General features: G+C 40.4%; 2 protein-coding genes across 2 annotated transcripts; both read left to right on the plus strand.

Moving 5' to 3' along the window:
• The first annotated feature begins 257 nt into the window (after window positions 1-257).
• On the plus strand, window positions 258-19,415 carry MPHOSPH10 (M-phase phosphoprotein 10). The gene is made up of 11 exons (XM_058736809.1): window positions 258-396; window positions 2,064-2,736; window positions 3,573-3,727; window positions 4,208-4,379; window positions 7,309-7,450; window positions 8,312-8,379; window positions 9,299-9,436; window positions 11,712-11,822; window positions 17,425-17,532; window positions 18,532-18,762; window positions 19,171-19,415. Exons 1-11 carry the CDS (start codon window positions 308-310, stop codon window positions 19,318-19,320), a joined length of 2,037 nt encoding a protein of 678 aa, XP_058592792.1. The 5' UTR covers window positions 258-307; the 3' UTR covers window positions 19,321-19,415.
• A 144-nt stretch (window positions 19,416-19,559) lies between these two features.
• LOC131516162 (small ribosomal subunit protein uS14-like) lies at window positions 19,560-21,057 on the plus strand. Its single transcript, XM_058736812.1, has one exon. The coding sequence runs from the start codon at window positions 20,651-20,653 to the stop codon at window positions 20,825-20,827; it is 177 nt and encodes a 58-aa protein (XP_058592795.1). The 5' UTR covers window positions 19,560-20,650; the 3' UTR covers window positions 20,828-21,057.
• Window positions 21,058-26,487: the final 5,430 nt, after the last annotated feature.

The raw sequence follows: 26,487 nt of genomic DNA on the forward strand, positions 1-26,487 counted from the left end.
GTGCGGCGGACGAGCTCCCCAGTGTATCTAAAGAGGAAACTTAAACGGAGGAGGCGTCACCCCTATGAGCCCCTCAGGACTACGAAACAGAAAGTTTGGAGAAAGTTCAAAAGCGCTAGAACTGATCAATGGCCCAGTGAAAGTTCTTGCACTGCCACTGACTCTGGCAGGGGGTGGGTCCGGAACTTCTGAGCGACGGAACCTTCGCCTCCAGGGTCTAGGCTGCGCGAGGCGCGTCTTTGTGGCGCGGTTTCCGGGCAGCGCTTTCCCTTTACATGCGGCGCTGTGTGGAGAGTGGCAGACAGCAATGGCCCCGCGGGTCTGGCGTCGACGAGCCCTGGAGCGGTGTCTGAAGGAGGTTGGTAAAGCCACCGGCCGGCCAGAGTGCTTCCTCACGTAAGTGAGCAGAGCCGGACTCTGGGTGAAGCCCGGGTCTCAGCGTGGGTGCGGACTCATGGCCCCCAGCAAATTCTAGAGTAGGGGGAAGATAGAGGGAAGCGTACACCTCTTTTTCCCAAATTTCATTTACTTGACGCACCCTTAGCCTATCAAAAATTTTAAAGTTGTTGAAAGCTGTACAGTGCAGATTTCCGAGTCGTGTGCTAACCAAACTAAGCTAAGTTATTAATGCCCAGAGGCTTCCATTGAGTCTTAACGCACCCCCCGACTCTTTACACACAGGCGCGTGCACCCTAGGTTGGTTGCTCTTTTCTCCAATATGCTCTCAATCCACCCAGTGCTTACTTATCCATATCCTTCATTGGAAGTATTAAGTTTGTCACTTGCCTGTCCACCTCCACTTCTTGAGAAGCTTCTCCAGCTTCTTGAGAATTAGGACTGTCTTTCATATCTCTTGCCAGCATAAGCTCTTTGTATTGTGTTGAAGGACTTAAAATACGTTGTGTGAAAGTATGGCTCTCAGATTTGTATTTCAAACCCGACCTTTCCCTTCAGCTTCAGGCTCACAGCAACTACAGCCACATATTCTTTCAGCATCTCAAATTTAATATGTGCAAAATGAGCTGTTGTTTCTATTTAATTTCCTGTACAGTGCCCTCCGTGATACTTTTTCCCCATGCTCCACCCTGCCTCCCCTATCTCAGCAAACGGCAGCTCTATTTTTTCTGTTGTTCAGACATATAACTAAGCGACTTCTTTGCTATCTTCCTTTTTTCTCATTTCTACATATAATTCATCAGCCAATTCTGTCGGTGCTGTCTCCAGACTGTATTCTGAATTCGACTGCTTCTCACAGAATCTGCTCCCCTAACCCCTGCACAGTTCTTCATCATCCGTTGCCTGGATGGCTGTCAACCTAATCACTGTACTTCTGTAACGTTTCCTCTACTGGCCATCTTTCCAGAGTGTAAATTCTATCATTTTGCTTCTCTGCTTAAATTCTTCTGATGGCTTCTCTTCATACTTAAAATGGCAAACTCTTACCTCTGAGCCCTGAACGATTCACCTCCGATTCACCTCCCATCTACCTCCCTAACCTTCTGCCTCCTTCATCACACTCCAGCTATGCTGGCATTTTTGTTCCTCAGACTCACCACGCTCATTTCCATCTTAGGAAATTTATTCTCACTTTTTCCTCTACTTAGAAGATAATGTTTCCAGAGCTTTGAAAGACTATCTCCTTATGTACAGGTGTCGTCTCAGACGTCACATCTTCAGAGAGGTAGTCTCTGACACTCTTGCCAAAGCAAGTTTTGACCATTGGCTGACTGAATGATGGAGTGGCATATAACATAGCAGAGTTGAGCTTTTTAAGACTAAGATTCACTATATATCTTGAGGCAAAGAGGTGTGTAGTAGTTTCCCTGTCTAAAATCCATACAGCAGATTCACAGACACTTAGCTGACTCTTTTTTATATATTAATGTGGCTCATCTGCAAGATAATACACTCTTGGGAGCCAGGATCTATACTTAAAATTGATATTTCATTCAAGTTTGGTTTTGCACAAGAGTTGGGCTTTTTTTGTCTAATTCACAGTGCTGTGAGATTATTATCTATAATTATAAATCTCTTTAAACTTCCTCCCCATGCCCCCTTAATAGGATTCAAGATGAATTGGCATCAAAGTTCACTTCATTAACAAAAGTACTTTATGATTTTAACAAAACACTAGAGAATGGCAGAATCCACGGAAGTCCTTTAAAAAAACTGGTGATAGAGAATTTTGATGATGAGCAGATTTGGCAACAACTAGAATTGCAAAATGAACCAATTTTACAATACTTCCAGGATGCAGTTAGTAAAACCATTAAAGACGAAGACATCAGTCTTTTTCCAGAGAATGAAGAGCAGGAGTGTGAAGAGGATGGCTCAGAGGTGGAGGCTGATGGCCAGGAGGCCCTTGAACAAGATTTGGAGGAGGAGGAAGTGGCCGACCTGAGTGGTGATGATCCTACAGGGGATGAGAAAACGAAAAACTCAAGCACAATTGATCTGAGGAAAAGTCCAGTTTTCAGTGATGAAGATTCTGATCTTGATTTTGATATCAGCAAATTGGAGGAGCAAAGCAAGGTGCAAGACAAAGTGCCTAGGAAACCAAGAGAGAAGTCCATAGTAGATGATAAATTTTTCAAACTATCTGAAATGGAGACCTTTTTAGAAAACATGGAAAAAGAAGAGGAACAAAAAGGTGATGAGGAGGAAGATATTGATTTTTTTGAAGACGTCAATTCTGATGAAGATGAAGGAGAACTGCTTGGAAGTCAAAAACTTAAGGTAAAGTCTTGGGAGAGGAGAGAAAGAGGACTTTCTACCTCATATGAGATTTTGTTCTGTTTCTTGAGAAGAGGTTTCAAATACCTCAAAACTCATCAGGGCACGAATGAAGTATTTAGATCTGTTGAAAACTGGACTGGAAAAATTAAACCAAAGCTTATCACAAAATATTTCTTTTGTAGCTTAACAACCATAACCACACATGTTAGAGGTATTCAGAATTTCCCTTAAACATATTTTCACCAAACACTAAAAACGATAATAAGTGAAAGGAAGGCATCTGTTTACTTTAAGCTGAGATATCTTGGAAATAATTATAGTTAGAAGATTTAGAGATAGGAATATTGTGCTCTGTCTTCAGTTACAATGAATCAATACTTCCTTCCAGTTTGTTACGGTCTAGTAGTTCTTACAGTTTTATAGTAGTGTTGTAGTTGCCAGTTTTCCTTATAAAACATGCATACACAGGGGCCCCTGGGTAGCTCAGTCAGTTAAGTGTCCGACTTCGGCTCAGGTCACGATCTCACGGTTTGTGAGTTTGACAGCTCAGAGCCTGGAGCCTGCTTTGGATTCTGTGTCTCCCCCCACCCCCCTTCTCTCTCTCTCTCTCTCTCTCTCTCTCTCTCTCTATCTCCCCCTCCCCCTCTCTCCCCTCCCCCTCCCCCTTTCTCCCCCTCCCCCTCCCTCCCTCTCCCTCCCTGCCTCCCTCCTCCCTACTCTCGAAAATAAACGTTAAAAAAAAAAAGTCTTTTAAAAAAATATGCATACACATATATGCATGATTTAATGTGTTTTTCTCTTCTTAGTCAGAAGTTTGAAAAGTCTTTTCATTTTAGTCAGGTAAAAGTTCCAGAAACCTGAAATACAAAGACTTCTTTGATCCAGTTGAAAGTGATGAAGATCTAGCAAGTGTTCATGATGATGAACTGGATCCAAAGGAAGAAGACGAAGAAATTGCTGAAGAAGAAGAAGAAGAAAGCATTTCTGAAACGTGAGTAGTTTGAGTCCCTTACATTGTAAGCTAGAACTGTCCAATTATATGTGTGTACTCATAGTTGTCAAATATGTTTATCCTAAGAAGCTATATTCTCTAACATCAGATAGTCTCAGGGTAGCCAGAAGAAAGTCTCTGAATTTAAAGAGTCATTAGAGATCATCTAATGAAGATAAATATCACCGGCAATCAGATCTTTATTTATTTGCTTTTTGTGCCAATAAAAATACCTTATTGTTATTTTTGTGAGATAAGTTTGTACTATAGATTGAGGAATATTTTCTATATATTGTACACTTTTTGTTCTATTTCACTGAAATAATACCTTCTGGTCCTTAATAACTGAATGACTTTGGAATTCTGAATATATATTTGCATTAGGTATACAAAAGAATTTAAATTACTAGACAATAAGTTTTGTTTTCCTAATGAAAAGTGGTGTATTATTGTTTTTCATAAGTGTTTTGGTATTTATAGGGATGAAGATGATGACTTTGAAGAAAGTGAAGACAGTAAACAACATAAAGAAACCTCAAAAAGAGTGACCTTTGCTTTGCCAGATGATGAGGAAAATGAGGATACAAATATCTTAAATGTACAGAAGGATTCTGATGAAGTTAAATCCTCTTTTGAGAAAAGACAGGAAAAGGTAATGATTAAGAATTGAAGGAATTTTGTATATACTTACCAGGACTATGGGACTCCCAGATAACTAATGTACACTGTTTTTCTTGGCTGAATGCTTAATTATCTTTTAAAAACAAAACAAAAATCTTGCTGCTATTCCCTACAGCACACCATATCCAGATGCCCACGTGGAAGGTAGCTAATTTGTAAAAATCAGTGCTGCATTTCCCACCCTTTGACTTTCAGTTTGTGTTAAAAGCTGTTTTTTTTCCCTTTGTCCCTGGTTTCTTTATACCTAGTGGCATGTTTTTCCTAATTAGCTGTCTTGTGAACCTCTCTTTGTAGCTCTTTCAGCTGCTCTTAAGGATACTGCTTCTTTCAGATGCTCTGTGGATGGCTCCACATACCTGAATTTTAATTAATGCCATCTCAAATACATTTTCTAAAGTTGATAAAAATTATCTCCTGTGACATGATTTCAGGCAAATGAAGTGTCATTTGCAAATAATAGATAACAGCCTGGCTCCAGTTATTTGTGTCATTTAACCACCTTAAAATTATATCATGCAATTAGAAATGAGAATAGGCAAATAAATATACCAAGGATATCAAAAGAATTATTAACAAAAGAGAATCTGAGTTAAATCTATGATTGTCAGATTGTCCCCAAAGAGATAGATTTAAAGGAGGGGGTGGGGGGACCAGTACCTCGTGGCTCAGTTGGTTGAGCGTCTGACTTTAGCTCAGATCGTGATCATGATCTCGCTTTTCATGGGTTCACACCCCACATTGGGCTTGCTGCTGTCAGCTTGTCAGCGTAGAGCCTGCTTTGGATCCTCTGTCCCCCTCTCTCTGCCCCTCCCCCACTTACACTCTCCCAAAAATAAATAAATATTTTTTTTTAAAAAAAGGAGGAGGTGGGGAAGCACTAGGAAACAAAATAAGAAATTTCATTGAGTTAGTGTCTTTCCCTCCCTATATCCTCCCTAAGATAAAGACAAACAGGTTTAGTTTTATTGGGGAATTATATCAAACTTTCAAGAAGTACAAGTAATGTTGTTTAATCAATTTCCACGTACAAAAAGTAAAGCTTCCAGACTTTTTTTCTTGTGAAGCTATTAATAACGTGATACCCAAACCTGACATTAAAACACATGCACACACACAGTTTCATTTATGAATAGTGATGTGAATATTCCAAATAGCATAATGAAAGACTGACAACACCACAGCCAAATGGGCCTCATTTTCTTGATTTAGGAATAAGAAATCTATTAACGTAATTCTTGGTTGTAACAGGATAAGGAGAAAACTGTATGGTTCTCTCCATATATGTCAAAAAGACATTTGATGTGGGCACCTGGCTGGCTCAGTCAGTTAAGCATCTGACTTGATTTCAGCTCAGGGCATGATCTCCAGGTTTGTGGGATTGAGCCCCATGTCCAGTTCTACACTGTCATTGGTCATTGTGGAGCCTGCTTGGGATTCTCTTAAAAAAAAGACATTTGATGAAATTTAATTTCATCCTTAATTTTTTTTCACCTGCAGTGAAATACAAATGCATTTAACCAAAAGGTGCCATCATGCTCAGTGGTAAAATTCTAGAAATAGCCCTTTAAAATGAAGAGTAAGACAAAATGTCCACTATTACCTTTACCACTGTTATTTAACATCCTTGTGGAAGTGTTAGTGCAACTACAGTAGAAAGAGATACGAGGTAAGGAAAACTGAAATGAGCATTAATATTTGCAAAGGATACTAGAAAAACCTAAGTAGATGAACTGAAAGCTATTAGAAAAACAAGGGAATTCAGTAAGGTAGCTTTCAGGCTGGCATTTTCTACACTGTAAAGTCATTATAGGGCTGCCTGGGTGGCTTAGTCGGTTGAGCATTTGGCTCAGGTAATGATCTCATGGTTTGTGAGATTGTTCCCTGTGTTGGGCTCTGCCCTGACAAGCATGGAGCCTGCTTGGGATTCTCTCCCTCCCTCTCTCTGCCCCTCCCCCATTCGTGCTTGCACATGCTCTTCTTTCTCAAATAAACTTAAAAAAAAAGTAGGGGCACCTGGGTGGCTCAGTCAGTTGAGTGTCTGACTTCAGCTCAGGTCATGATCTCATGGTTCGTGAGTTCAAGCCCCGCATTGGTCTCTGTTCTGGCGGCTTAGAGCCTGGAGCCTGCTTCAGATTCTGTCTCTCTCTCTACCCTTCCCCTACTGTCTCTCTGTCTCTCTCTCTCAAATATAAAAAATAAAACATAAAAAAAATTTTTTAAGAAATGAAAATTAAATAAAAAGTTATAGATGTCTTCTAAAAGTTAGAAATAATTTGGATTGGGGGTGTGAAGTCTAATGTTCAAATAAAAATTAATTTTGGAATGCTCTAATAGTTAAAATTGATAGTGGCTTGGGAATGGATAGATCATTTGACTAGAACAGAGCCCAGAAATCTGTCCAGAATCTTCTGGGGGAATTTAGTATGTTATAAATATGGCATTTCAAATCAATGAGGGAAAGAAGTCATCTGCAGTGCCTCACCCCACCTCGGGTGTTAAGAATAGGAAGTTACTGTTGGCTTAATAATAAAATGGTGGCAAGAAAAAAACAAAAATGTATTGAGAAATAATACATTTCTTGCTTTTGTGCTTTTTTTTTTTTTTTTATAACGTTTATTTATTTTTGAGACAGGGAGAGACATAGCATGAACAGGGGAGGGTCAGAGAAAGAGGGAGACACAGAATCCGAAACAGGCTCCAGGCTCTAAGCTGTCAGCACAGAGCCCGACGCAGGGCTCAAACTCATGGACCGCGAGATCATGACCTGAGCCGAAGTCGGATGCTTAACCGACTGAGCCACCCAGGCGCCCCGCTTTTGTGCTTTTAAAGTAGTTGTTTTTATTCAGCTATAAGCCTGATTTGTTTCCTAAATGTGTAATAACTTTTTGTTCCTTTCTTAGATGAATGAAAAAATTGCATCTTTAGAAAAAGAGCTGTTGGAAAAAAAACCTTGGCAGCTTCAAGGGGAAGTGACAGCTCAAAAGCGACCAGAGAACAGCCTTCTAGAAGAGACTCTGCACTTTGACCATGCAGTCCGCATGGGTACGTGAGCCCATGGGGCTCCTGCAGATGTTCGTTTCCATGTGTTTTCTATGACTTTATTTCATAGGAAGATTTGAAATGATATTTCTTTTCCCCCAACTTTTTATTTTAAAACGTTGCAAACATACAGAAAAGTTGACAAAATAGTACAACAAACACATATATGCTATTCAGCTGGATTCACCAATCGTTAACATTTTGCCATATTTGTTTTCCTTCCCCTATGTATGTATGTGATTATCTGTGTGTACTTTTTTCCCTTGAATCATCTAAAAGTAATTTACCAATATTATGACACTTCATGCCTAGGTACATTTACATGTATCTTCTAAGAAATAGGACATTCTCTTATACAGTCACAGTACTATTAATTTACCCAGGAATTACTGTTATGCTAATTCATGCCTAAATCCATAATCATTTCTGCTAGTGATCTGTATACAATGCCTGGTATCATTTTCTACTGATGAAATTGTGAACTCTAGCCAGGAACCCTGGTCATCTCATCAAACTCTTTCTTGTACCTGTGAAATCAAAATGAATTTCCATTTTATTCAGTTCTAGAGAGATTGGAAAAGAGGGTGAGTACCCAGGTGCATGGACTAAAAGTGTAAGCACTGATTACTGGATATACTCTACTTTTGTGGTTCTCAAACTAGAGGGAGCATGAGAGGGCTAGTTAAACACAGATAGGTGGCCCTTTCCCCCCACCTTCTGATTCAGGTGGTGTGGAGTAGAGCCTAAGAATTCACATTTCTAACAAGTTCCCAGGTGTTGATGCTGCTGGTTCAAGGACTACCCTTTGAGAACCTCTGGTCTAGTGTATACCTATCTCATGAGTACATGTTCTGTTTCCTTTAGCTCCTGTGATTACAGAGGAAACCACCCTTCAACTGGAAGATATCATTAAGCAGAGGATAAGAGATCAAGTCAGTAAGAATGAAATTTAACTGAACTTAAAATTCACTGGAATTTTTAGAAATAACATATGAGTATTTTGGGAGCAGGACCAACACTCTTCATTGTTTTCGTAGAAATTTTGTTTATATCAGTTCTTCATTTAAAGCTTAAATCTACACTGAAGGCTACTACTGCTTAAGTCTGCACTATCTTTTGTTGTGTGAGGCACTGCCTTTCACTAGAGCTCTGGAAAGCCTTGTACTTGAGGAGAAGGGGGAGCCAGAGCCACTGCCAGTCTTTCCTGTGCCTTGCTCATCTGCCTGGTGGCGCCCGGTGAAACTGGTAGAGGATGACAGGCGTGGTGACTGATTCTGACTTGATAGGGTCATACTTGGGACCTTTCATCTGGCACACAGTATCTGGGCACAGTGTGACAAAGGGTTTATTTTTTTCAAATGTTAAAAACCTATCAAAGTTTTTGTTTAAGAATTGATTTTATTTTGTAAACTTAGAATAAAATTGGGCATATGACACGTACAATAAGAGATGGCTTTAAAATGTGTATAGTGTTTGCTCAAAATACGAAGAGTTTGAAGGGTGGGTACTGTATGCAGAGTATCCTTAAATTTGAAATGAAATGAGAAACTCAAGTATTGACTTGTAAACAAACCTTGATGGGGAAATGTGGAATTAAAGGTGGTAACGAGGAGAAAGGTGCATTTAAAACAAGAACAAAAAAGAATACTTAAGTAATGCCCTCTTTATTTTTCATAATACCTATGTTTGGTGACTTGAATAGTCATTTTACAGGTTGAAATTAATTACTTTTTACTACAATTTGCTTACCCTGGAATGATAATAAATATTCCAGAGGAAGAGTCTTAAGTGAGCTTAGAAAGAAATGATAGATTTTGTTAATTTATGGTCCTTGTGCCTTTCATATTTCAGGCTTGGGATGATGTAGTACGTAAAGAAAAACCTAAGGAGGATGCATATGAATATAAAAAACGTTTAACGTTAGACCATGAGAAGAGCAAATTGAGTCTTGCTGAAATTTATGAACAGGAATACATCAAACTCAACCAGGTGAGGACTCCCCGAAGGCAAAGGCATTGTTATTAAAGTAAGAGAAGCAGACAGCTGGCTCTTCTGGTTCTACTGTGATGGCTGAAAGTCAGGAAACAAATCTTATGCTCTTGGTTCACCTCATTGAAGTGTGAGACAGTGTGTTAGAGAGGTTACAATATGACCCCTGAATGTGAGAGGGTAGGGGAACTTGTTTTGCAGTTAGTCATTGTTCACCTGATTGTTCCAAAGGTAATTATTAACTTTCTAGAAATTATTATAGTAGTCCCACAATTTTAAAATCACTTCTCTTTCATTCTTTAGAAGTTACCAGTATAACATTATCTGTGAATTCATTCACGTGTTTAGGTCTGGTGGGTTATGTGGTTTTGGTTTTCTTTTCACTTAGATTCTTAAAAAAACTATCTGGTTAAGTAGGACACAGTAATTTCCAGTAATATTATATTACCAGTTAGTGATTGGATTATTTTTCCACATTCGATTTATTCAGAATGTGGTCAGTATGTACTTGGGGGTAAAATGGTATTTTTTATTTGCAAAAGCCATTTGATTAATTAATGCCACTTTCGCAGCAATAGCAAACCGTGCCCTTGATGCTGCTTTTAAGTTGAAGATCTAGAAAGATTTGAATTAAAATTCTTCCTGGCTGCTCTGCAACCCAAAGTGGTAGTTGAAGGAACATATTATTAAACATTGCCCAGCTACTTTGAGAGGATTCAGTAAATACAGAAAGTATTTTGTAACCATGAGAGTTAAAAATATGTAATGGGACAGCTGTACCAGCTCTGTAAATACCAGTTTTATTGAGGTCTCAGAAGTCAGTAGTCAATCATAAGTTTTTGAGTATGGATTTAATTTAGGCTAATTCTAGACCCATTCAATTAAGAGTTAGTCTGGGGATGATGATAAATATTTCCTGAAGTTTGGTAGCTGTCCTAGAGGTAATAGGCAACGTGATAATAAATAGCACATGAATGAACTTCTAGTTGTATATAGATGATTTCACAGCCAGCCCCACGTCGGGCTCTGTGCTGACCGCTCAGAGCCTGGAGCCTGCTTCAGATTCTGTGTCTCCCCCTCTCTCTGCCCCTCCCATGCTTGTGCTGTCTCTCTCTGGGTCTCAATAATGAATCAATGTTTAAAAAAAATTTTTTTTTAAAGATGATTTCACAGCCATTATTATCTGGGATAAGGCAAATGACACTTGGAGGATAAAAAAATGAGTTAAGTTAAACTAAAGCAATGACAAATGCCTGGACGTGGCTGGAAAGTGGGCTCTGGTGACAGAATTAGAAACAGACCTGGATGCATCTCTGGTATCAAGGTGGTGCAGGCAAAGAGCCAGTGGCTTCCCTGTTCTGGTGTGTGTGGTTTTGTTTTGTTCTGTTATGCCTTGATAAAAAAATAAAGAGTCTTAGCCTTTTAGAGTAAGCATTATGGGCAGAAGGAAAAGGGGATTGTGAGCATTTGGGCTGTTTCTACCTTTTGGCTGTTGGGAATAGTGCTGCTCTGAACATATGGCTACATGTATTTGTTTGAGAACGTCTTTTTTTTTTAATTCCTTTTTTTTTAATGTTTATTTATTTTTGAGAGAGAGTCAGAGTGCAAGCAGAGGAGGGGAAGAAAGAGAGAGGGAGATACAGAATCTAAAGCAGGGTCCAGGCTCCCAGATGTCAGCACAGAGCCCGACATGGGGCTTGAACTCACAAACCATGAGATCATGACCTGAGCTGAAGTCGGACGCTTAACGGACTGAGCCACCCAGGCGCCCCTGAGAACCTCTTTTTTAATTCTCTGGGGTATTTACTTAAGCGGGGAGTTGCTAGGTCATACGGTAATTCTCTGTTTAACTTCTTGAGGAACTGCCTATTCATTTCCATTGTGATGGCACCATTTTACATTGTCACCAGCCACACACAAGGGTTCCAGTTCCTCGACATCCTCACCACCACTTGTTATCCGCTCCTCCCTTTTCCTAATGATAGCCATCCTAGTGGGAATGACTTAGTTCTTGACAAATAAATACCAAGGGAATTAAATTGTAAGTTCTGAATCTTAGAGGTAGTGATTGCTGCAGCTCCTGAAGTGCAGAGCACATCCTTCTTTGGCTAGTGCTGGCACCGTCATGGTATTGAGAACTTGAATTCTGCCTTGTAATGTTTTTTTTGGAGCCTTGATGATGAGAAATGGGGAGCACCCTTATTGACCTTCAGGGTTTTGCCCTGTGATTTGTATTAGGCTGCTTAATCTGATGTTGTTGAATTCATTTCCTAAGCATAAAACAGCAGAAGAAGAAAATCCAGAGCACAAAGAAATTCAGAAGATGATGGATTCCCTCTTCTTAAAATTGGATGCCCTCTCGAACTTTCACTTCATCCCTAAACCGGTAAGTGTGTTAACATTTCAATGTGCAGTCAGAACAGATGTGCCTTTAATTCCTCTTTGAGCTTTTGTGAGGCTAGCACTTTATTTGGTTTTAGATACAAACCTATAGGCATTCCCTGTAAATTACAGGCAGGGCCTGTCTTGAGGAAGGCTTACATCTAGTCCTGGACAGTTCTGGCTTCCTCTGCTGATCCAGCCTCATCACCAGATGGGCCTTTGCCAGACCTAAAATCTTAGCCACAGGGTCTCTTCATTACTCACTCTTTCTTGTTGTTCAGTCTTGGGTTGTATTTTCATCCTGTGGTGTGTCTGGAGACCTGTGATGTCTGTACCTGCTGAATATTTTCTGAATACCTGCTATGTACCATATTAGGTTCTTTATGTATGTGAACCCCTTTTCCCCAATTTTATTAAGATAAAATAGACATAGTGGTACCTGGGTGGCTCATTCGGTTGAACGTCCAACTCTTCTTGATCTCAGCCCAGGTCATAATTTCACGGTTCGTGAGCCCCCATGTTGGGCTCTGCAGTGACATCGAGAAGGCTGCTTGGGATTCTGTCACCCCCTTTCTCTGCCCCTACCCTGCTTGCACTCTCTCTCAAAAAAAGAAAAAAAAGATGAACTTAAAAGATAAAATAACATTGTATACATTTAAGATGTACAACAGTGGTTTGATATAGAGGTTCCCCCATCATCAGAAAGTAGAATGTTCCTATGAAACGTTTCGTAAGCCTAAATGGATAAACCAAAGAAGCAATTACCATTAACTAAATGGAAAAGTTTTTGAGCTTTTCAGACCCCAAAAAAGAACCTCTCCTAGGCTTTTCTGTTACTTCAGAACCAGTCTTGTAACGGATGCACAAACACGTGGAGATGCACACAAATGCTCACAGACACAGTTTAAAGCTCTGGTGGCCTGATGCTGAGATGCCGAGTGTGGTTCCTGCAGAAGGAGCTGGGCAGGGGAGCTCACTGCAAAACAGATGCTGAACACTACTTTTGCTTTCACAAAAGTAAAAATTCTTTTCAGATTTCTTTCAGTTAGCAAAAACAGGTACTAATCTAAGTCTTTTGTAAAAGCAAAGTGGCCTAACATGAACTTTGGAAGGGCACAGAATACCCGCATGTGTATATTGTGAAATGATTGCCATGGTAAGTTTAGTTATCCATCACCCAGTGTAGTTGCAGTTTTATTTCTTACGATGAGAGCTTTTTATAATGTACTTTCTTAGCAACTTTCAAATATACAATACTGTTAACTCTGTCTAGAACTTCTCTTATAACTGGAAGTTTGTACCTTTTGACTACCTACACCCATTTCCCCCACCACCTGGTGGCCACTAATCTGTTCTCTATCAGTTGGGGGATTTTTTTAGAGAAATCTAAGCGAGATTGTTACCCAAAGTTAAATGGGAAAGGAAAGAAGAAGCCTCAGTTCTCTTGGCTGCCATGGTAAATAATTTCAGTGAAACAAAAGTAAAGCATAGAAAAATTGTATTCAAGTATACTCCACAGGAGGAGCCTGCCAGTCAAGAGAGACACAGGCCCCAGAAACTCCTGACTGTGGACTTTGATCTTTTTTTTCTTTTGGGTGGGCCTTAGGGTCACAACATTTGAATGACAGACCAGGATTATATAATAATTACCCAAATTCTCATGTCTTTTCCCAAGATGTATTTGAAATGCCTGCAAGGGTAGGAAGCCACAACATTATTTCTTTTCTGGAGACATAGGTCAAATAAGGACAAGGGGCTGCTCTGTGCACAAGTGCCACATGCACAACACACTTAACTCTTCCTCTGCCAGGACGTTGTAACCACAGACCCACCGCTAGAGGGGTGGGTTGTGGTGGTCCCTGGGTGGTCTCCAGTAGAGCTCTCCATCTGGATGTCGAAGGTCCATCCTCCTGCTGCTCATGCCTAGTTTCCTACCTAACAAGATCATACAGTATTTGTCTTTTCTCCATTTGACTTATCTCACTTGGCATAATGCCCTCAGGGTCCGTCAGTGTTGTCACAAATGGCAGTATTTCCTTCTCTTTATGTCTAAATAGTATTCCAGTGTGTGCGTGTGTGTGTGTGTATACCATGTTGTCTGTATTCATTCATCTGTTGATGAACACTTCTATTGTTTTCATGGCCTGCTATTGTAAATAATGCTGCAGTGAACACGGGGGTGCAGATACTTCTTGGAGCCAGACAGGGGCACCAGCTTGGCTCTACAAATGGTCAAGGCCGCTGGCTGGGATCTCTACTTGGACACTGCTGCAAGGAGGAACCTGGTCTGCCAAGATCCAAGCACTAATTGCTATAAGCCCTGCCCTTGTTCTGCATCCTAGTCTGATCCCCAGTGGTCAATCCCCACAGACTTTGGTGATCCCTATGACACTGACATGATTGGGCCTGTCTAGAAGTGTCCTACGATGCTGGGGAGTTACAGGTCTACTTAGGCTCTCTTCCCACTGGAGAAACCCTAGGTCCAGGTGGTCTCTCACAATGGGGTGCTGTGCCGGCTGGGGGGAGGGATATGGTCAGAGTGTAGCCTGTCCTACCTTTCTAATGCAGTCCTTCTCAGTCTCTGTGGTCCAGGGGGTTGCTTCAGCCTCACCCTTGGGTTCTGGGATATTCACAATGCTATCTCATCCATGGATAGTTGCTAGTTGGTCTTGTGAGGACAACTAAAGTTGGGATCAACTTGTGTTGCCATCTTGATGATGTCAGTGTCCCTGCACATTAACTCGATCCACAAAACATTAAGGTAGATGCTATTCTTTCTGTTTTGCAGATCAGGAAACCAAGGCTTAAGAGGTTGGGGTGGGGCGGGGGGTGGTGCCTGGGGGCTCAGTCGGTTAAGCATCTGATTTCACTTCAGGTCATGATATTATGGTTAGTGGGTTCAAGCCCTGTATCCAGCTCTGTGCCAACAGCTCAGAGCCTGGAGCCAGCTTTGGATTCTGTGTCTCCCTCTCTCTGCTCCTCGCCCATTCTCTCTCTCTCTGTTTCAAAAGTAAACAAACATTTAAAAAAAAAAAAAAAGGTTGGAAGGGTTGGATCTAACTCTGGGTCCATGCTATCCCCATTGCCTCATGCCCCCCCTGTGCCAGGCCCAGACATCCAGTGACCTCTGTCTGTCTGATTCTCACCACACTTGACTCAGTGCCTCTTTACTCTTTGGAGCTGCCTCTCCCACTCACTACACTCTGTGAACCCATAAAATGTGTTATGCCTTCCTTTTAGTACTTGCCAACCTATTGCCCCTTTGTGTTGCCTAGAAATGAGATGTCATGAATCTCAGAGACTAGTCTAGAAGTCAGAAACCTGAGTCTGAATCTGCCCCTGACTAGCTTTGTGAATTAGACAAATTGCTTCCTTCGGATTCTTTGATGGTTAGGGGATTTTTCCTGTGTGAGTATCTTGTCTTCTAAGACAGTCTGCTTTTATCACCTGGCTTTTTGTTTTGGGTTAATCAAGGTATAATTTGTATGACAGTAAGTTTGTGGTGGCAGGAGCCATTTTTAGAAACCAAAGTGCCAGGTATGGCTGTGGAATAAATGAAGGGAGGAATTTTCATCCCCTCTTGGCCAGCAGGTCTTACTGTGAAAAAGTTACTAATATGAAGAACATGATCCCTTCCTGTGCCTTACAAGACCGTACGTGATCTGGCTCACTCTCACCCCTCTAGTCTCCATAGCTTGCTATCCCCCAGCCACACTGGTCTTCCAGTGCCTTCAGTGAGCAGAGTGCCTCCTTCCTCACATCTTCCTGCTGGACTTTCCTCCTCCTGTTAGGCTGCGCTTCCTTCTTTCCATGGTTGGCTCCTTCCTGTCTCTGGGGTCTCAGGCTGAGTGCCATCTCCTTCCCGCATTCATCACTGCTCTGCGCATTTCCCTCATAGCACCATCACCGTCGTTGCTTGATGGCTAATTGTTCTCTACTCGTTTCCAAGCCAGCACAAATGTGTTTTGTTCACTGCTGTTTCCCTGCTGTGTTCATCACACTAACACAGAGCCTGATATGGGGAATTAGACATTCCGTGGAATCTTGGGAATTGAAGAAGGAGAGAATGCATTTGGGGCTACATGCCCCAATATAGAAGCCTTTCTTTTTTCCTCTTCAGAAATGTAGAATTTTTGGTACAGGTTCCTTTTAATAGGAACTTTTTTTCATACTCAGTTTGGTATTTCACAATCTCCATAAACCCTATTGACCAGTCATCATTTTTTTTTTCTTTTCTGGGCTGTCTCCGTTTTCTCTGTTTCTCTTTAAATTACAGAATGGAAAACAACATTACTAATAAGTAAGTGAACAGTCAGTAGTCCAGTGGAAGAAATTTTTTCTTTAACACTCTGACATTGTGTGAAATGTCCTTTTTATTCTTTCTGAAATTTCCCGGGACACACATCTGTCCAGTTAACTGGGGTAGGGACAGGACTGTGGTAAGAAAAAGGAGTGTGCAAAGGGATCAGTGACACACTCTGTAGTAGAGCCCCCTTTCTCCTGAGTCTCAGTGCCATGTTCTCTCCAGGGCACCTGCTGTGTCCCACACTTCCATCTCTTACTCTCTTCTAGCCAACAGAGTCCCTGTCCCTGTGCCCTGGTGCCCCTCAGAGATGTGCAAGAATTAGATACAAAGAGCATTAGTGTAAGCATTAGGTAAATAATCAGTAGTGTTCTGATCAGTATGAAACCTGTTGTAATTTCTGAATTTCCTGAGAAGTTCTTTCAAAAAAAAAAAAAGGCACCTGGGTTCCTCAGTTGGTTAAACTCAGGTCATGATCTCACGGTTTGTGGATCCAAGCCCCGCGTCGGGCTCTGTGCTGACAGCTCAGAGTCTGAAGCCTGCTTCGGATTCTGTGTCTCCCTCTCTCTGCCCCTCCCTTGCTAGTGTGCGCGTGTGCTCACTCTCGCTCGCTCTCTCTCTGAAAAATAAACATTAAAAAAAAAGACTGGTGAGCATTGCATTCATTTCTCCTTTTTATAATTAATAGGTTTGATTTATTTTGATACTGTTTTACTTTTCCAAAGGAGTTCTGTATCATTTCATATTTCTGTTTATAAAGTTATGTTTTCAGTAGCTGGAAGATGACAAAATTTGTTTATCAGGTAGTCTATTTTGACTCATTCCTATAAGCATTTTTCCTTGCATCTTTTTGTATATATTTCTTATTGCTGGCCTTTTTTCCATAACCGAAGACAAGGTAATATTCACAAATATCAATAGATTTATTTAACACTAGATAGGAATGTTTGAAAATGTCCACATCTGTTACTGATGGGAATAATTTAGTAAAATTAGGTGAAAGAACTGGTGTTGAATATGGCAGAAATGTTCCGCAAAAGTGTAGAAATAAGGGTTCTTGGTGTAGTAATGAGAAAGAATAGTTCCTAAAATATGCAGATTATTAATTCCTCAGGTAGCCCATGTTGCCCACTGACACTGCCATCATTCCAGTTATCTTAAGATTTTTGCTGTCAACACATCTCATATTTTAAATAATCTCCATAGAGTATTTTGTGTAGTATGCTTTAATAGGTTCACGATACAAATATTTTGTGTTAGGACCATTTCTGACTTCCTATTAAATGTGTTGTCTCTTTTCTAGCCTGTTCCAGAGATTAAGGTTGTGTCAAATCTGCCGGCCATAACCATGGAGGAGGTAGCCCCAGTGAGCGTTAGTGACGCAGCTCTCCTGGCCCCAGAGGAAGTCAAGGTAAAAAGCCAGTGTGGAAACATTAAGGTTTTTTTTTTATAAGTTGGTATATAGCTAGATCTCTACTCAATGTCATTTTCCTGGAGTTTTAAGTATAATCAAATAATAGTGTTCAGTTTTCTATAATCAGATATTAGGAGGTACAGATAGAATTATTAGAAAAGCTGTTTGTAAATATCCCATATCTATATCTTGTTATAATCCAATTTGAATACTATCAGTGATACTAGGTTTAAAATAAATTGTTTATGTTGTTCATATACTAGTAGTCCTTTAATATCAGCATTTCCCCCATTATTTTGTTCATTTAATGCTTACAATAATAGAATCAGTTTCTAGAATAGAACATTTGAGTTATTAGAGGACGTGGGACATACCAAGTGTAGGCAGTCCCTACCTCATGAACACTGAAGCTCATGCAGTAAAAAGAAATGATGCTTTCTAACAGGTCTCATCTTCCCAGCTGGCCTGGCACATGGCTCTTCGTCCCTCCTCACTTTGCTGCACCCACACCCATCCCTTTTAGCACCTTTGCCACCTCTACAGTTGACAGCCCTGGCAGGATAGGCTGGCAGCTGGGGAGAAAAGAGAGGAAATCGATTGTCAGTATATAGATATTTCCCTTCCATTTTGGGGAACCCCTCCTGCCGCCAGTGGCTGTCATCAACAGCTTGGCGCTGAGGTTGTCCCTGGAGTTTAAGTGCTGTAAGGGGGCTTGCTTCTGGGACTGTCAGCTTGCTAACCTAGCTCTCCAGGCTGCCTTTGTGATGTGCTGATGTAGCCGAACTGTCACTGTGAGAGTCTGCTTCATCAAAGAATGAGTTCCAGGCCTAAAGAACTGAGCTACCAAAGCTCTTTGGGGTGCAGATAGGTACTGCGTACTCACTCTTGGCTGTAGATACACAGCCTATTGGCCACATTCTGTGGACTTGCTTCCCTTCTAATTTCCTGAGTTGTGTTAAGTTAGATCAACTAGGGTGCCGGTGATTATTTTAATAGGAAAAAAATAAAGCTGGAGATGTAAAAACAGCTGCTGAGAAAACAGCTACAGACAAGAAACGAGAACGGAGGAAAAAGAAGTATCAGAAGCGTATGAAACTAAAGGAGAAGGAAAAGCGGAGAAAACTGCTTGAAAAGAACAACCCAGATCAAGCCGGGAAATACATGAAGGCAGCAGCTTCAGAGAAATTAAAACAGCTGACCAAAGCGGGCAAAGCTTCGCTATTAAAGGTAAGGATGCAGGAAGGAAAACCGCAGAACGGGGCCTGTGTGGGGAAACTGGTGGCAAGTGGTAGGTGACATCGATCCACGGAGGGTCAGACCCAGCTGACGCTACCCACCTGCCTAGTGAGAGGCCGTGGGTGCCTGGCTGGAATAACAGCCCAAAGCACATGGCCCTCCCTGACGTGGGGCCTGGCAGGAGTTTTTCTTCCTACTCACTCCTCCTTTAAGTCACAAGAATATCACAGCAGCATAAAACGTGTATAAAACCTCTGTGCAAACTGATGTGAGTTTTCATAATTCCTTGTCCATTTATGGATATTTATATTTCCATATACATTGTTGTAATCATTTGGCTTTTTTTTTAACTTACAAGTGCATTTTATAGTGTGAGTGTGTTACTGTCTTTAATTGCAGGATGAAGGTAAAGACAAAGCCTTGAAGTCATCTCAAGCATTCTTTTCTAAATTACAAGATCAAGTAAAAATGCAAATCAGTGATGCAAAGAAAACAGAAAAGAAAAAGAAGAAAAAGCAGGATGTTTCTGTTCATAAATTAAAGCTGTAATATATTTTGAATATAATGTAAATATTAATGTGTAAGCTTATATTCTGTCATTGTTCTGTTTTATAATAAAATTTGAGAACTTTTCTTTTCATGAATGGCAGATATTTGAGAATTCCACAGTTTGAAAAGACAAACTCCCAACTGTCATTGGAAAACCCTGAATTGCTTCTTCTGGGCATGAAGCTGGATGTAGCTGCCAAGCCCCTTTACACACTGTGTCCTTGCTGTGGCCCAGGTGAAGGCCAGCATGGGCCCACCAGCTGGTGAGCAGGAGCTGGTCTGCAGGCTGACAAGGGCACAGGAGCCAGCCACCCCTGTCACAGGCAGCTGTCTACAGCAGGGGTCCTCACTCTTTGGGGTCCTGACTTTCTTCTCCCACTGCTTGGTCATCCTTCTACAACACAGTGACATTGCCATGCTCATGTCTTACATCTTTCCCTTTGGGAGGTGATCTCACGTCACACGGACAAAGACTTCATGTAGCCTATAGAGTAGTGTCCACAGTCAGATGCAGAGAGGGCAGATACAGCCTAGATGTGATAGAAGGTGAACACGCAAGGAAGGTAGACTGGCAGGTGTGGTGAATCTTCCATGACCACCAGGCTCTCGCCTCCCCATCCAGGGAAAACTGCCTTTTGTCCGACAGGACCTCATATTATGCTTTGATGGAAATGCTGTAAGCTTTACCTCCGATGGGAAGAAAATGAGAGCAGCTTTTTCCGAAGCTGTTTCGGTTTTTCATCCACCGGGAACAATGAGTGGGCAGGAAGAGCCTGTGGCGGGTTGTGTCTTTAGGTCTCCAGGTCTCAGTCCAGCCTTAGTGAAAGTGTCATTTGGTTTTAGTGGTAATTGGAGTATTCTATGGCTCTAGGAGTTCCTGCTTTCTTTTTAAATTCAGTTTGCCAGTCCCCATTCAACTGCTGGCTTAGTTCTCTTTCCCTTGAGTCTTTCTTTCATAATGATTAGTCAAGATCAGAATGTTTGATCCCAAAATGATTCATCTTACCTGTCCAAGGGCAGTTTGATGTTTTGCATAGTTAGAATCGTTTTTATCTTCATTTCTCACCCTGCCTGTAGGTGAGGCATATCTGTTCATTTGCTTTTTTATGCAATATTTGACACATTCTAAAGATTATGTTCATTTTATATACCTACTTTGTGCCAGGCAATATCCTAGGTACCAGCGAGATAACCGAACAAAAGGATTCTTATACCTATGAAGTGTACATTCTGGTGGAATATTTACGTACTTTTTCTATGTAAATTAGAAACATAACGTAAACTTTTTTTTTTTTTTTTTTTTTTGCCTTGTTGCATCTGAGAAAGCAAGATGGGTCACCAACAGCTCTACCAGAGCCATCTGAGGAAAGAGGAAATTTGGCCAGGGTTCTCACCTTGCCGCATCTGCTCACACCAGTACTGTGTGATCTGGCAATATGGCCTCAGTATGTGCCGCCAGTGTTTCCATCAGTTCACAAAGGATATAGGCTACATTAAGTTAGACTAAGTGAATCTCCTTGAATGGGTCATCCAAGATACCTACCTACCTTAATGCCAACTCATTGTACATAAAATAAAAATACTTCAATTATGAAAAACAACACATTGGAGAAACCACTCTTTCTCTAAAAACAAAACGGGGGCACTGGCTGGCTCAGAGCCTGGGACTCTTGATCTCAAGGTTGTAAATTTGGGCCCCATATTGGGTGTAGATTACTTTAAAAAAATAAATTCTTTTTTTTTTTTTTTTTTTTTTTTTTTAATTTTTTTTTAACGTTTATTTATTTTTGAGACAGAGAGAGACAGAGCATGAACGGGGGAGGGTCAGAGAGAGGGAGACACAGAATCTGAAACAGGCTCCAGGCTCTGAGCTGTCAGCACAGAGCCCGACGCGGGGTTCGAACTCACGGACCGTGAGATCATGACCTGAGCCGAAGTCGGCCGCTCAACCGACTGAGCCACCCAGGCACCCCAAAAAATAAATTCTTTAAAAACACAAAACAGTACTCAGTGGTGCTCTTCATCTACTTCACATATGTTAAAGAAGTGAGAAAACCAGGGTGCCTGGTGGCTCAGTCCATTGAGCATCCAACTTGATTTCGGCTCAGGACGTGATCCCAGGGTCATGGAATTGAACCCTGTGTTGGGCTCTGTGCTGAGTGTGGAGCCTGCTGAAGATTCTCTTTTCCTTCTACTCTATCTAAAATAAAAGTTAAACCATGGTTCTGAGTTGTGTTCATCGTTCCTTTACATTTGTATGTGTTTGACCATATATATCTCTTCATGCATTGTTTACTTCACTAGTACTTGAATTTTATGAAAATAAGACACTCTATGTACTCATCTATGGCTTGCTTTTTCACTGTTGATTTCCCTCATTCATCCATTCATTTACAGCACTGCACAGTATATGCATCTACCACAATTTTATTTACCCAGTCACATGAAGACATTTGTTTCATTTTATGCTATTAGGAACAATGCTGTTTTGAACCTTCTGTTCCCACACAGTGTTACTCTTATGCTCTAGCCTCTAGTGTCCTTTAGAATAGAATCGCAGGGTAGAAAGTGCAAAAGACTTGCTTTTGAAAGTTGCTTTTGAAAGTAGTTGTACAAACTTGGACTTGTATCTTTGTCAGAGGTTGTATTGGCAGAGTTTAAAAAATATTTTGCCTTTCTGCTGTGTACACCTCAGTGGTCTTCATTTATGTTTTCCTGCTAATGAGACGGGCATTTTTGTTGTTCTCTGTATCATTTTTAACTCGTTTATTTTTATGTTTTAAAGTTACAGCAAAATTCTAGTAAATATAGTTTCATTTGCTTTACTATTTTGTTTTTTTCTGAACAGTTTGAGAGGAAGTTAGAGACATCATGGCCCTTTCACCTAAATGCCTCAGTATGCATTTCCTAAGAATATTCAATAATCAGGGTGCCTGGCTGGGTCAGTCGGTAGAACTCGTGACTCAATCTCATGGTCATGAGATCAAGCCCAACAATGGGCACAGAGCATACTTAAAGATCATAATTTAGGGGGTCGTGGGTGGCTCAGTCAGTTGAACATCCGACTTTGGCTCAGGTCATGATCTCACAGTATGTGAGTTAGAGCCCTGCACTGGGCTCGCTGCATCAGCGTGGAGTCTGCTTAGGATCCTCTGTCCCCTTTCTCTCTGACCGTCTCTAGCTCATGCACGTGCACATGTGCTCTCTCTCAAAAATAAACATTTTAAATAATAATAATTAAAAAAAATATTCACTAATGTATAACCACACTATAATTATCAAAGTCAGGAAATTTAACGTCAATACAATGCTAGTAATCCACAGTCCATATTAGGATTTTATCACTTGTCCCAATAATGTACGTTCTAACTCTTTCCCCCCGGTCCAGGATCAGGTAACCAAGATTCCTCACTGCATGTAGCTGTCATGTCTGTTTAGTTTCCAGTTCCTGAGCTTTCTTTGCCTTTCTTGAATGACGTTTTTGAGGTATACAAGCCAGTTATATAGACTGTCCCTCAAAATTGAATTTGCCTATTTTCTCAGGATTAGATTTCAGGTTATGCACTTTTGGCAGGAAGGCCATAGCAGAGGTGTGTCTTTAGTACCTCATATACAGAGGTTCGAGATAATCGGTTTGTCACTTTGAAGCTGGAGATGAAAACATTTTGAGTTTGTTACAGTGAGGGCCACCAGGTTCTGAGTTCTGATAGGTTCCCATTATTCTCTGAGCACTTCCTCATTTTCTGGTGCTACTGAATGTTCCAGGCATATCCTGTCTTTTCCCTGGAATTGGTCATTTTCCCACAGAACGCTGGTTCCTTTTAGTGGAGACTGGTATTTTAAAACAAAGATGAGCAAAATAAGCATGCTCATTGCTACTAGGCCCACTCACCAGAGCTAAGAAATTATGGTTGTGTGTGTGTGTGGATTCTGCACATGAATGCATGCCCAAACCTCTCATTCTAATCGAATGCCCCTGCAGATTATATTCCAGTATTCACTCTTTCCACGTCTGTAATGCCTTTTCCAACAGTGAGAAATCTTGCTCCTATTGTCTTCAATATATGTATTCATTTACTCAAGGCTAGAATATGCAAGTGGTTTCAGAATTAGTGAATTTATACCACCGAGAAGAGGAAAAAACATGTGTTCTATAGTTGTTAACTATAGTGTTCTGTATTTCAATTAGTCCAAAGCTTTAATATTTTTGTTCAATTATCCTTACTGATTTTTTTGTCTAGTTATAAAATTAGAGAAACATTTTTAAAAAGCATATAAAATCTCTATGATTGTGGAGTTTCTATTTCTTCCTTTAATTGTGTTATTTTTTGCTTCATGTATTTTGAAGCCCTACCATCAGGTACATACTCATTTATGATTTTTATGTCTTTCTCATGAGTGTTGACCTTTTTTTCTAAAGCATCTTTTCTTTTTTTATTAAAAAAATTTTTGTTTTTAATGTTTATTTATTTTTGAGAGAAAGAGACAGAGTACAAGCAGGAGAGGGGCAGAGCGAGAGAGAGACACAGAATCCGAAGCAGGCTCCAGGCTCTGAGCTGTCAGCACAGAGCCCGAAGCAGGGCTTGAACCCACAAACCACGAGATCATGACCTGAGCTGAAGTCGGCTGCTTTACTGACTGAGCCACCCAGGTGCCCTATCTTTTTTTTTTTTTTTTTTTTTTATGTTTACTTATTTTTGAAAGAGAGAGAGAATATAAGTGGGGGAGGAGCAGAGAGAGAGAGAGTGAGACACAGAATCCAAAGCAGGCTTCAGGTTCTGAGCTGTCAGTACAGAGCCCATCGTCGGGTTCAAACTCACAAACCGTGGGATCATGACCTCAGCTGAGGCACCCCATGAGTTGACCCTTTTGACTATAAAATGACCTCTTTTTTTCTGGTAATACTCCTGTCTTTTTTTTTTTTTAAGGTTTTTTTTAAACTTTTTTTTTAATGTTTATTTATTTTTGAGAGGGGGAGAAAGAGCATGAGCAGGGGAGGGGCAGAGAGAGGGAGACACAGAATCCGAAGTAGGCTCCAGGCTCTGAGCTGTCAGCACAGAACCTGAAACGGGGCTTGAACTCAGGAACCACAAGATCGTGACCTGAGCCGAAGTTGGACTTTTCACCGGCTGAACCACCTAGGCACCCCTCTCTTTGTCTCTTCTAATTTTATTGTCTCTTCCTCTTTTTCTACTTTTTAAATCAAATATGTTAATATTCTATTTGAATTTCTCCCTTAATGTATTAACTCTACATTGCATTAATTTCAGTTGTTTAGGAATTACAGTATGCATCCTTGACTTAAAACAGTCTACTTAGAGGGGCTCCTGGGTGGCTGAATTGATTGGGGAGCCGACTTTGGCTCAGGTTATAATCTCACAGCTAGTAAGTTCAAGCCCTGAGTCGAACTCTGTGCTGACAGCTCGGAGCCTGGAGCCTGCTTCAGATTCTGTGTCTCCCTCTCTCTCTGCCCCTCCCCTACTTGCACTCCGTCTCTCTCTGTCTCTCAAAAATAAATAAAAATGTAAAAAAGTTTAAAAACAGTCTACTTAGAGTTAATATTTTACCACTTCATATAAAATGTAAGACTATATTGCAGCAATATAGTTACATTTGCACTCTCATTCTTTTTGCTATTGTAATCTATAATTCATCTAGGTATGTCAGAATCCTACAATGGATTGTTATTGTTTTTGCTACTGGCCCTCCAATTTCAGACTACTTTTGGTCATTCTCCAATGTTTTCAAATAGGCTTTGGTGTTTTACACTTTGCAATTGCTTATAATTTGTTTAAAATTGTCACCAAACATTTGTTTCTGTAATTTTTATATTGTTTATAATTTTTACATTGTTAATACTTGTGATATGCAGTATTTTAGCCTAGTAAAATATAAGCTACACAGCCATTGCTAGAAATAGAAATGGCCATTATTAGAAAGTTCTTAATTTAACTATAGCCATATTTATCAATCTCTGACTTTACAGTAGCAGTTTTTCTCTTATTTAAGGAATCCTATAATACCTTCAAGATAATAAAATGATCTCCTCTTCAGGCATATCTCATGTTAACTGCCCTTCACTTTATTGTACTTTGCAGATACTGTGTTTTTACAAATTCAAGGTTTGTGGCAGCCTTGTGTCGAGCAAGTCTATAGCATTTGCTCATTTCACGTCTCTGGATCACATTTTGGTAACTTTCACAATATTTCAAACTTTTTCATTTTGTATTTGTTATGGTGATCTCTGATCAGTGATTATGACTCCCTGAAAGATCAGATGATGGTTAGCATTTTTAAAAAATAAAGTATTTTTTAATGTTTATTTATTTTGAGAGAGAGAGAGAGAGAGTGCAAGTGAGGAAGAGGCAGAGAGAGGGACAGAGAGAATCTGAACAGGCTCCACACTGTCAACACAAAGCTTGACACAGGGCTCGATCTCATGAACCGTGAGATCATGACCTGAACCCAAAATGAAGAATCAGATGCTTAACCGACTGAGCCACCCATGCCCCAGCAGTAAAGTATTTTTAAATTAAGGTATTACATGTTTTTTTTAATACATAATGTTCTTTCACACTTAATGGACTGCAGTGTAGTGTAAACATAATTTTTATATGCATCAAGGAACCAAAAAATTCATTTCATTTGCTTTATTGTGATATTCACTTTATTTTGGTGGTCTGGAACCTATCCCATATCTCTGAAAAATGCCTGTATTCCAAAAGTTTTGAAGCTTTGCTTTTCACAATTGTTACTTTAACCTATTTAGCCTTAATCTGTGTATTTATTTGGTGTGAGGTAGGGATCCAGTTTCATTTTTCCACGTAGGTAACCTGTTCTCAAAAACCATTTATTGACTAGTCAGATTTTCCTCAGTACCCTACAACATTTACTGTGTTGAGTACTGGATTTATTGCATTCCCATAAATACTTTGGGATTTTGTTGTGCTGTGCTATTTCATTACTTGGCCAACCCCTTCACTTGCAGCCTGTATCCTATCCCCTCACTTACCTAAGAATATTCCTCCAGCAAGTCTTCTCTCTCCTGCTTCATATTTTACTCTACCTGAGTGTTCCTATCAGCATATAAGCACATTGTTATTTTTCCATATTAAATAAACAAAACTCAACCTCACTTCCCCCCTTAGCTTTGGCTATACCTTGCTG

Source organism: Neofelis nebulosa, chromosome 7, assembly GCF_028018385.1.
Source record: "Neofelis nebulosa isolate mNeoNeb1 chromosome 7, mNeoNeb1.pri, whole genome shotgun sequence".
Lineage (NCBI taxonomy): Eukaryota > Metazoa > Chordata > Mammalia > Carnivora > Felidae > Neofelis > Neofelis nebulosa.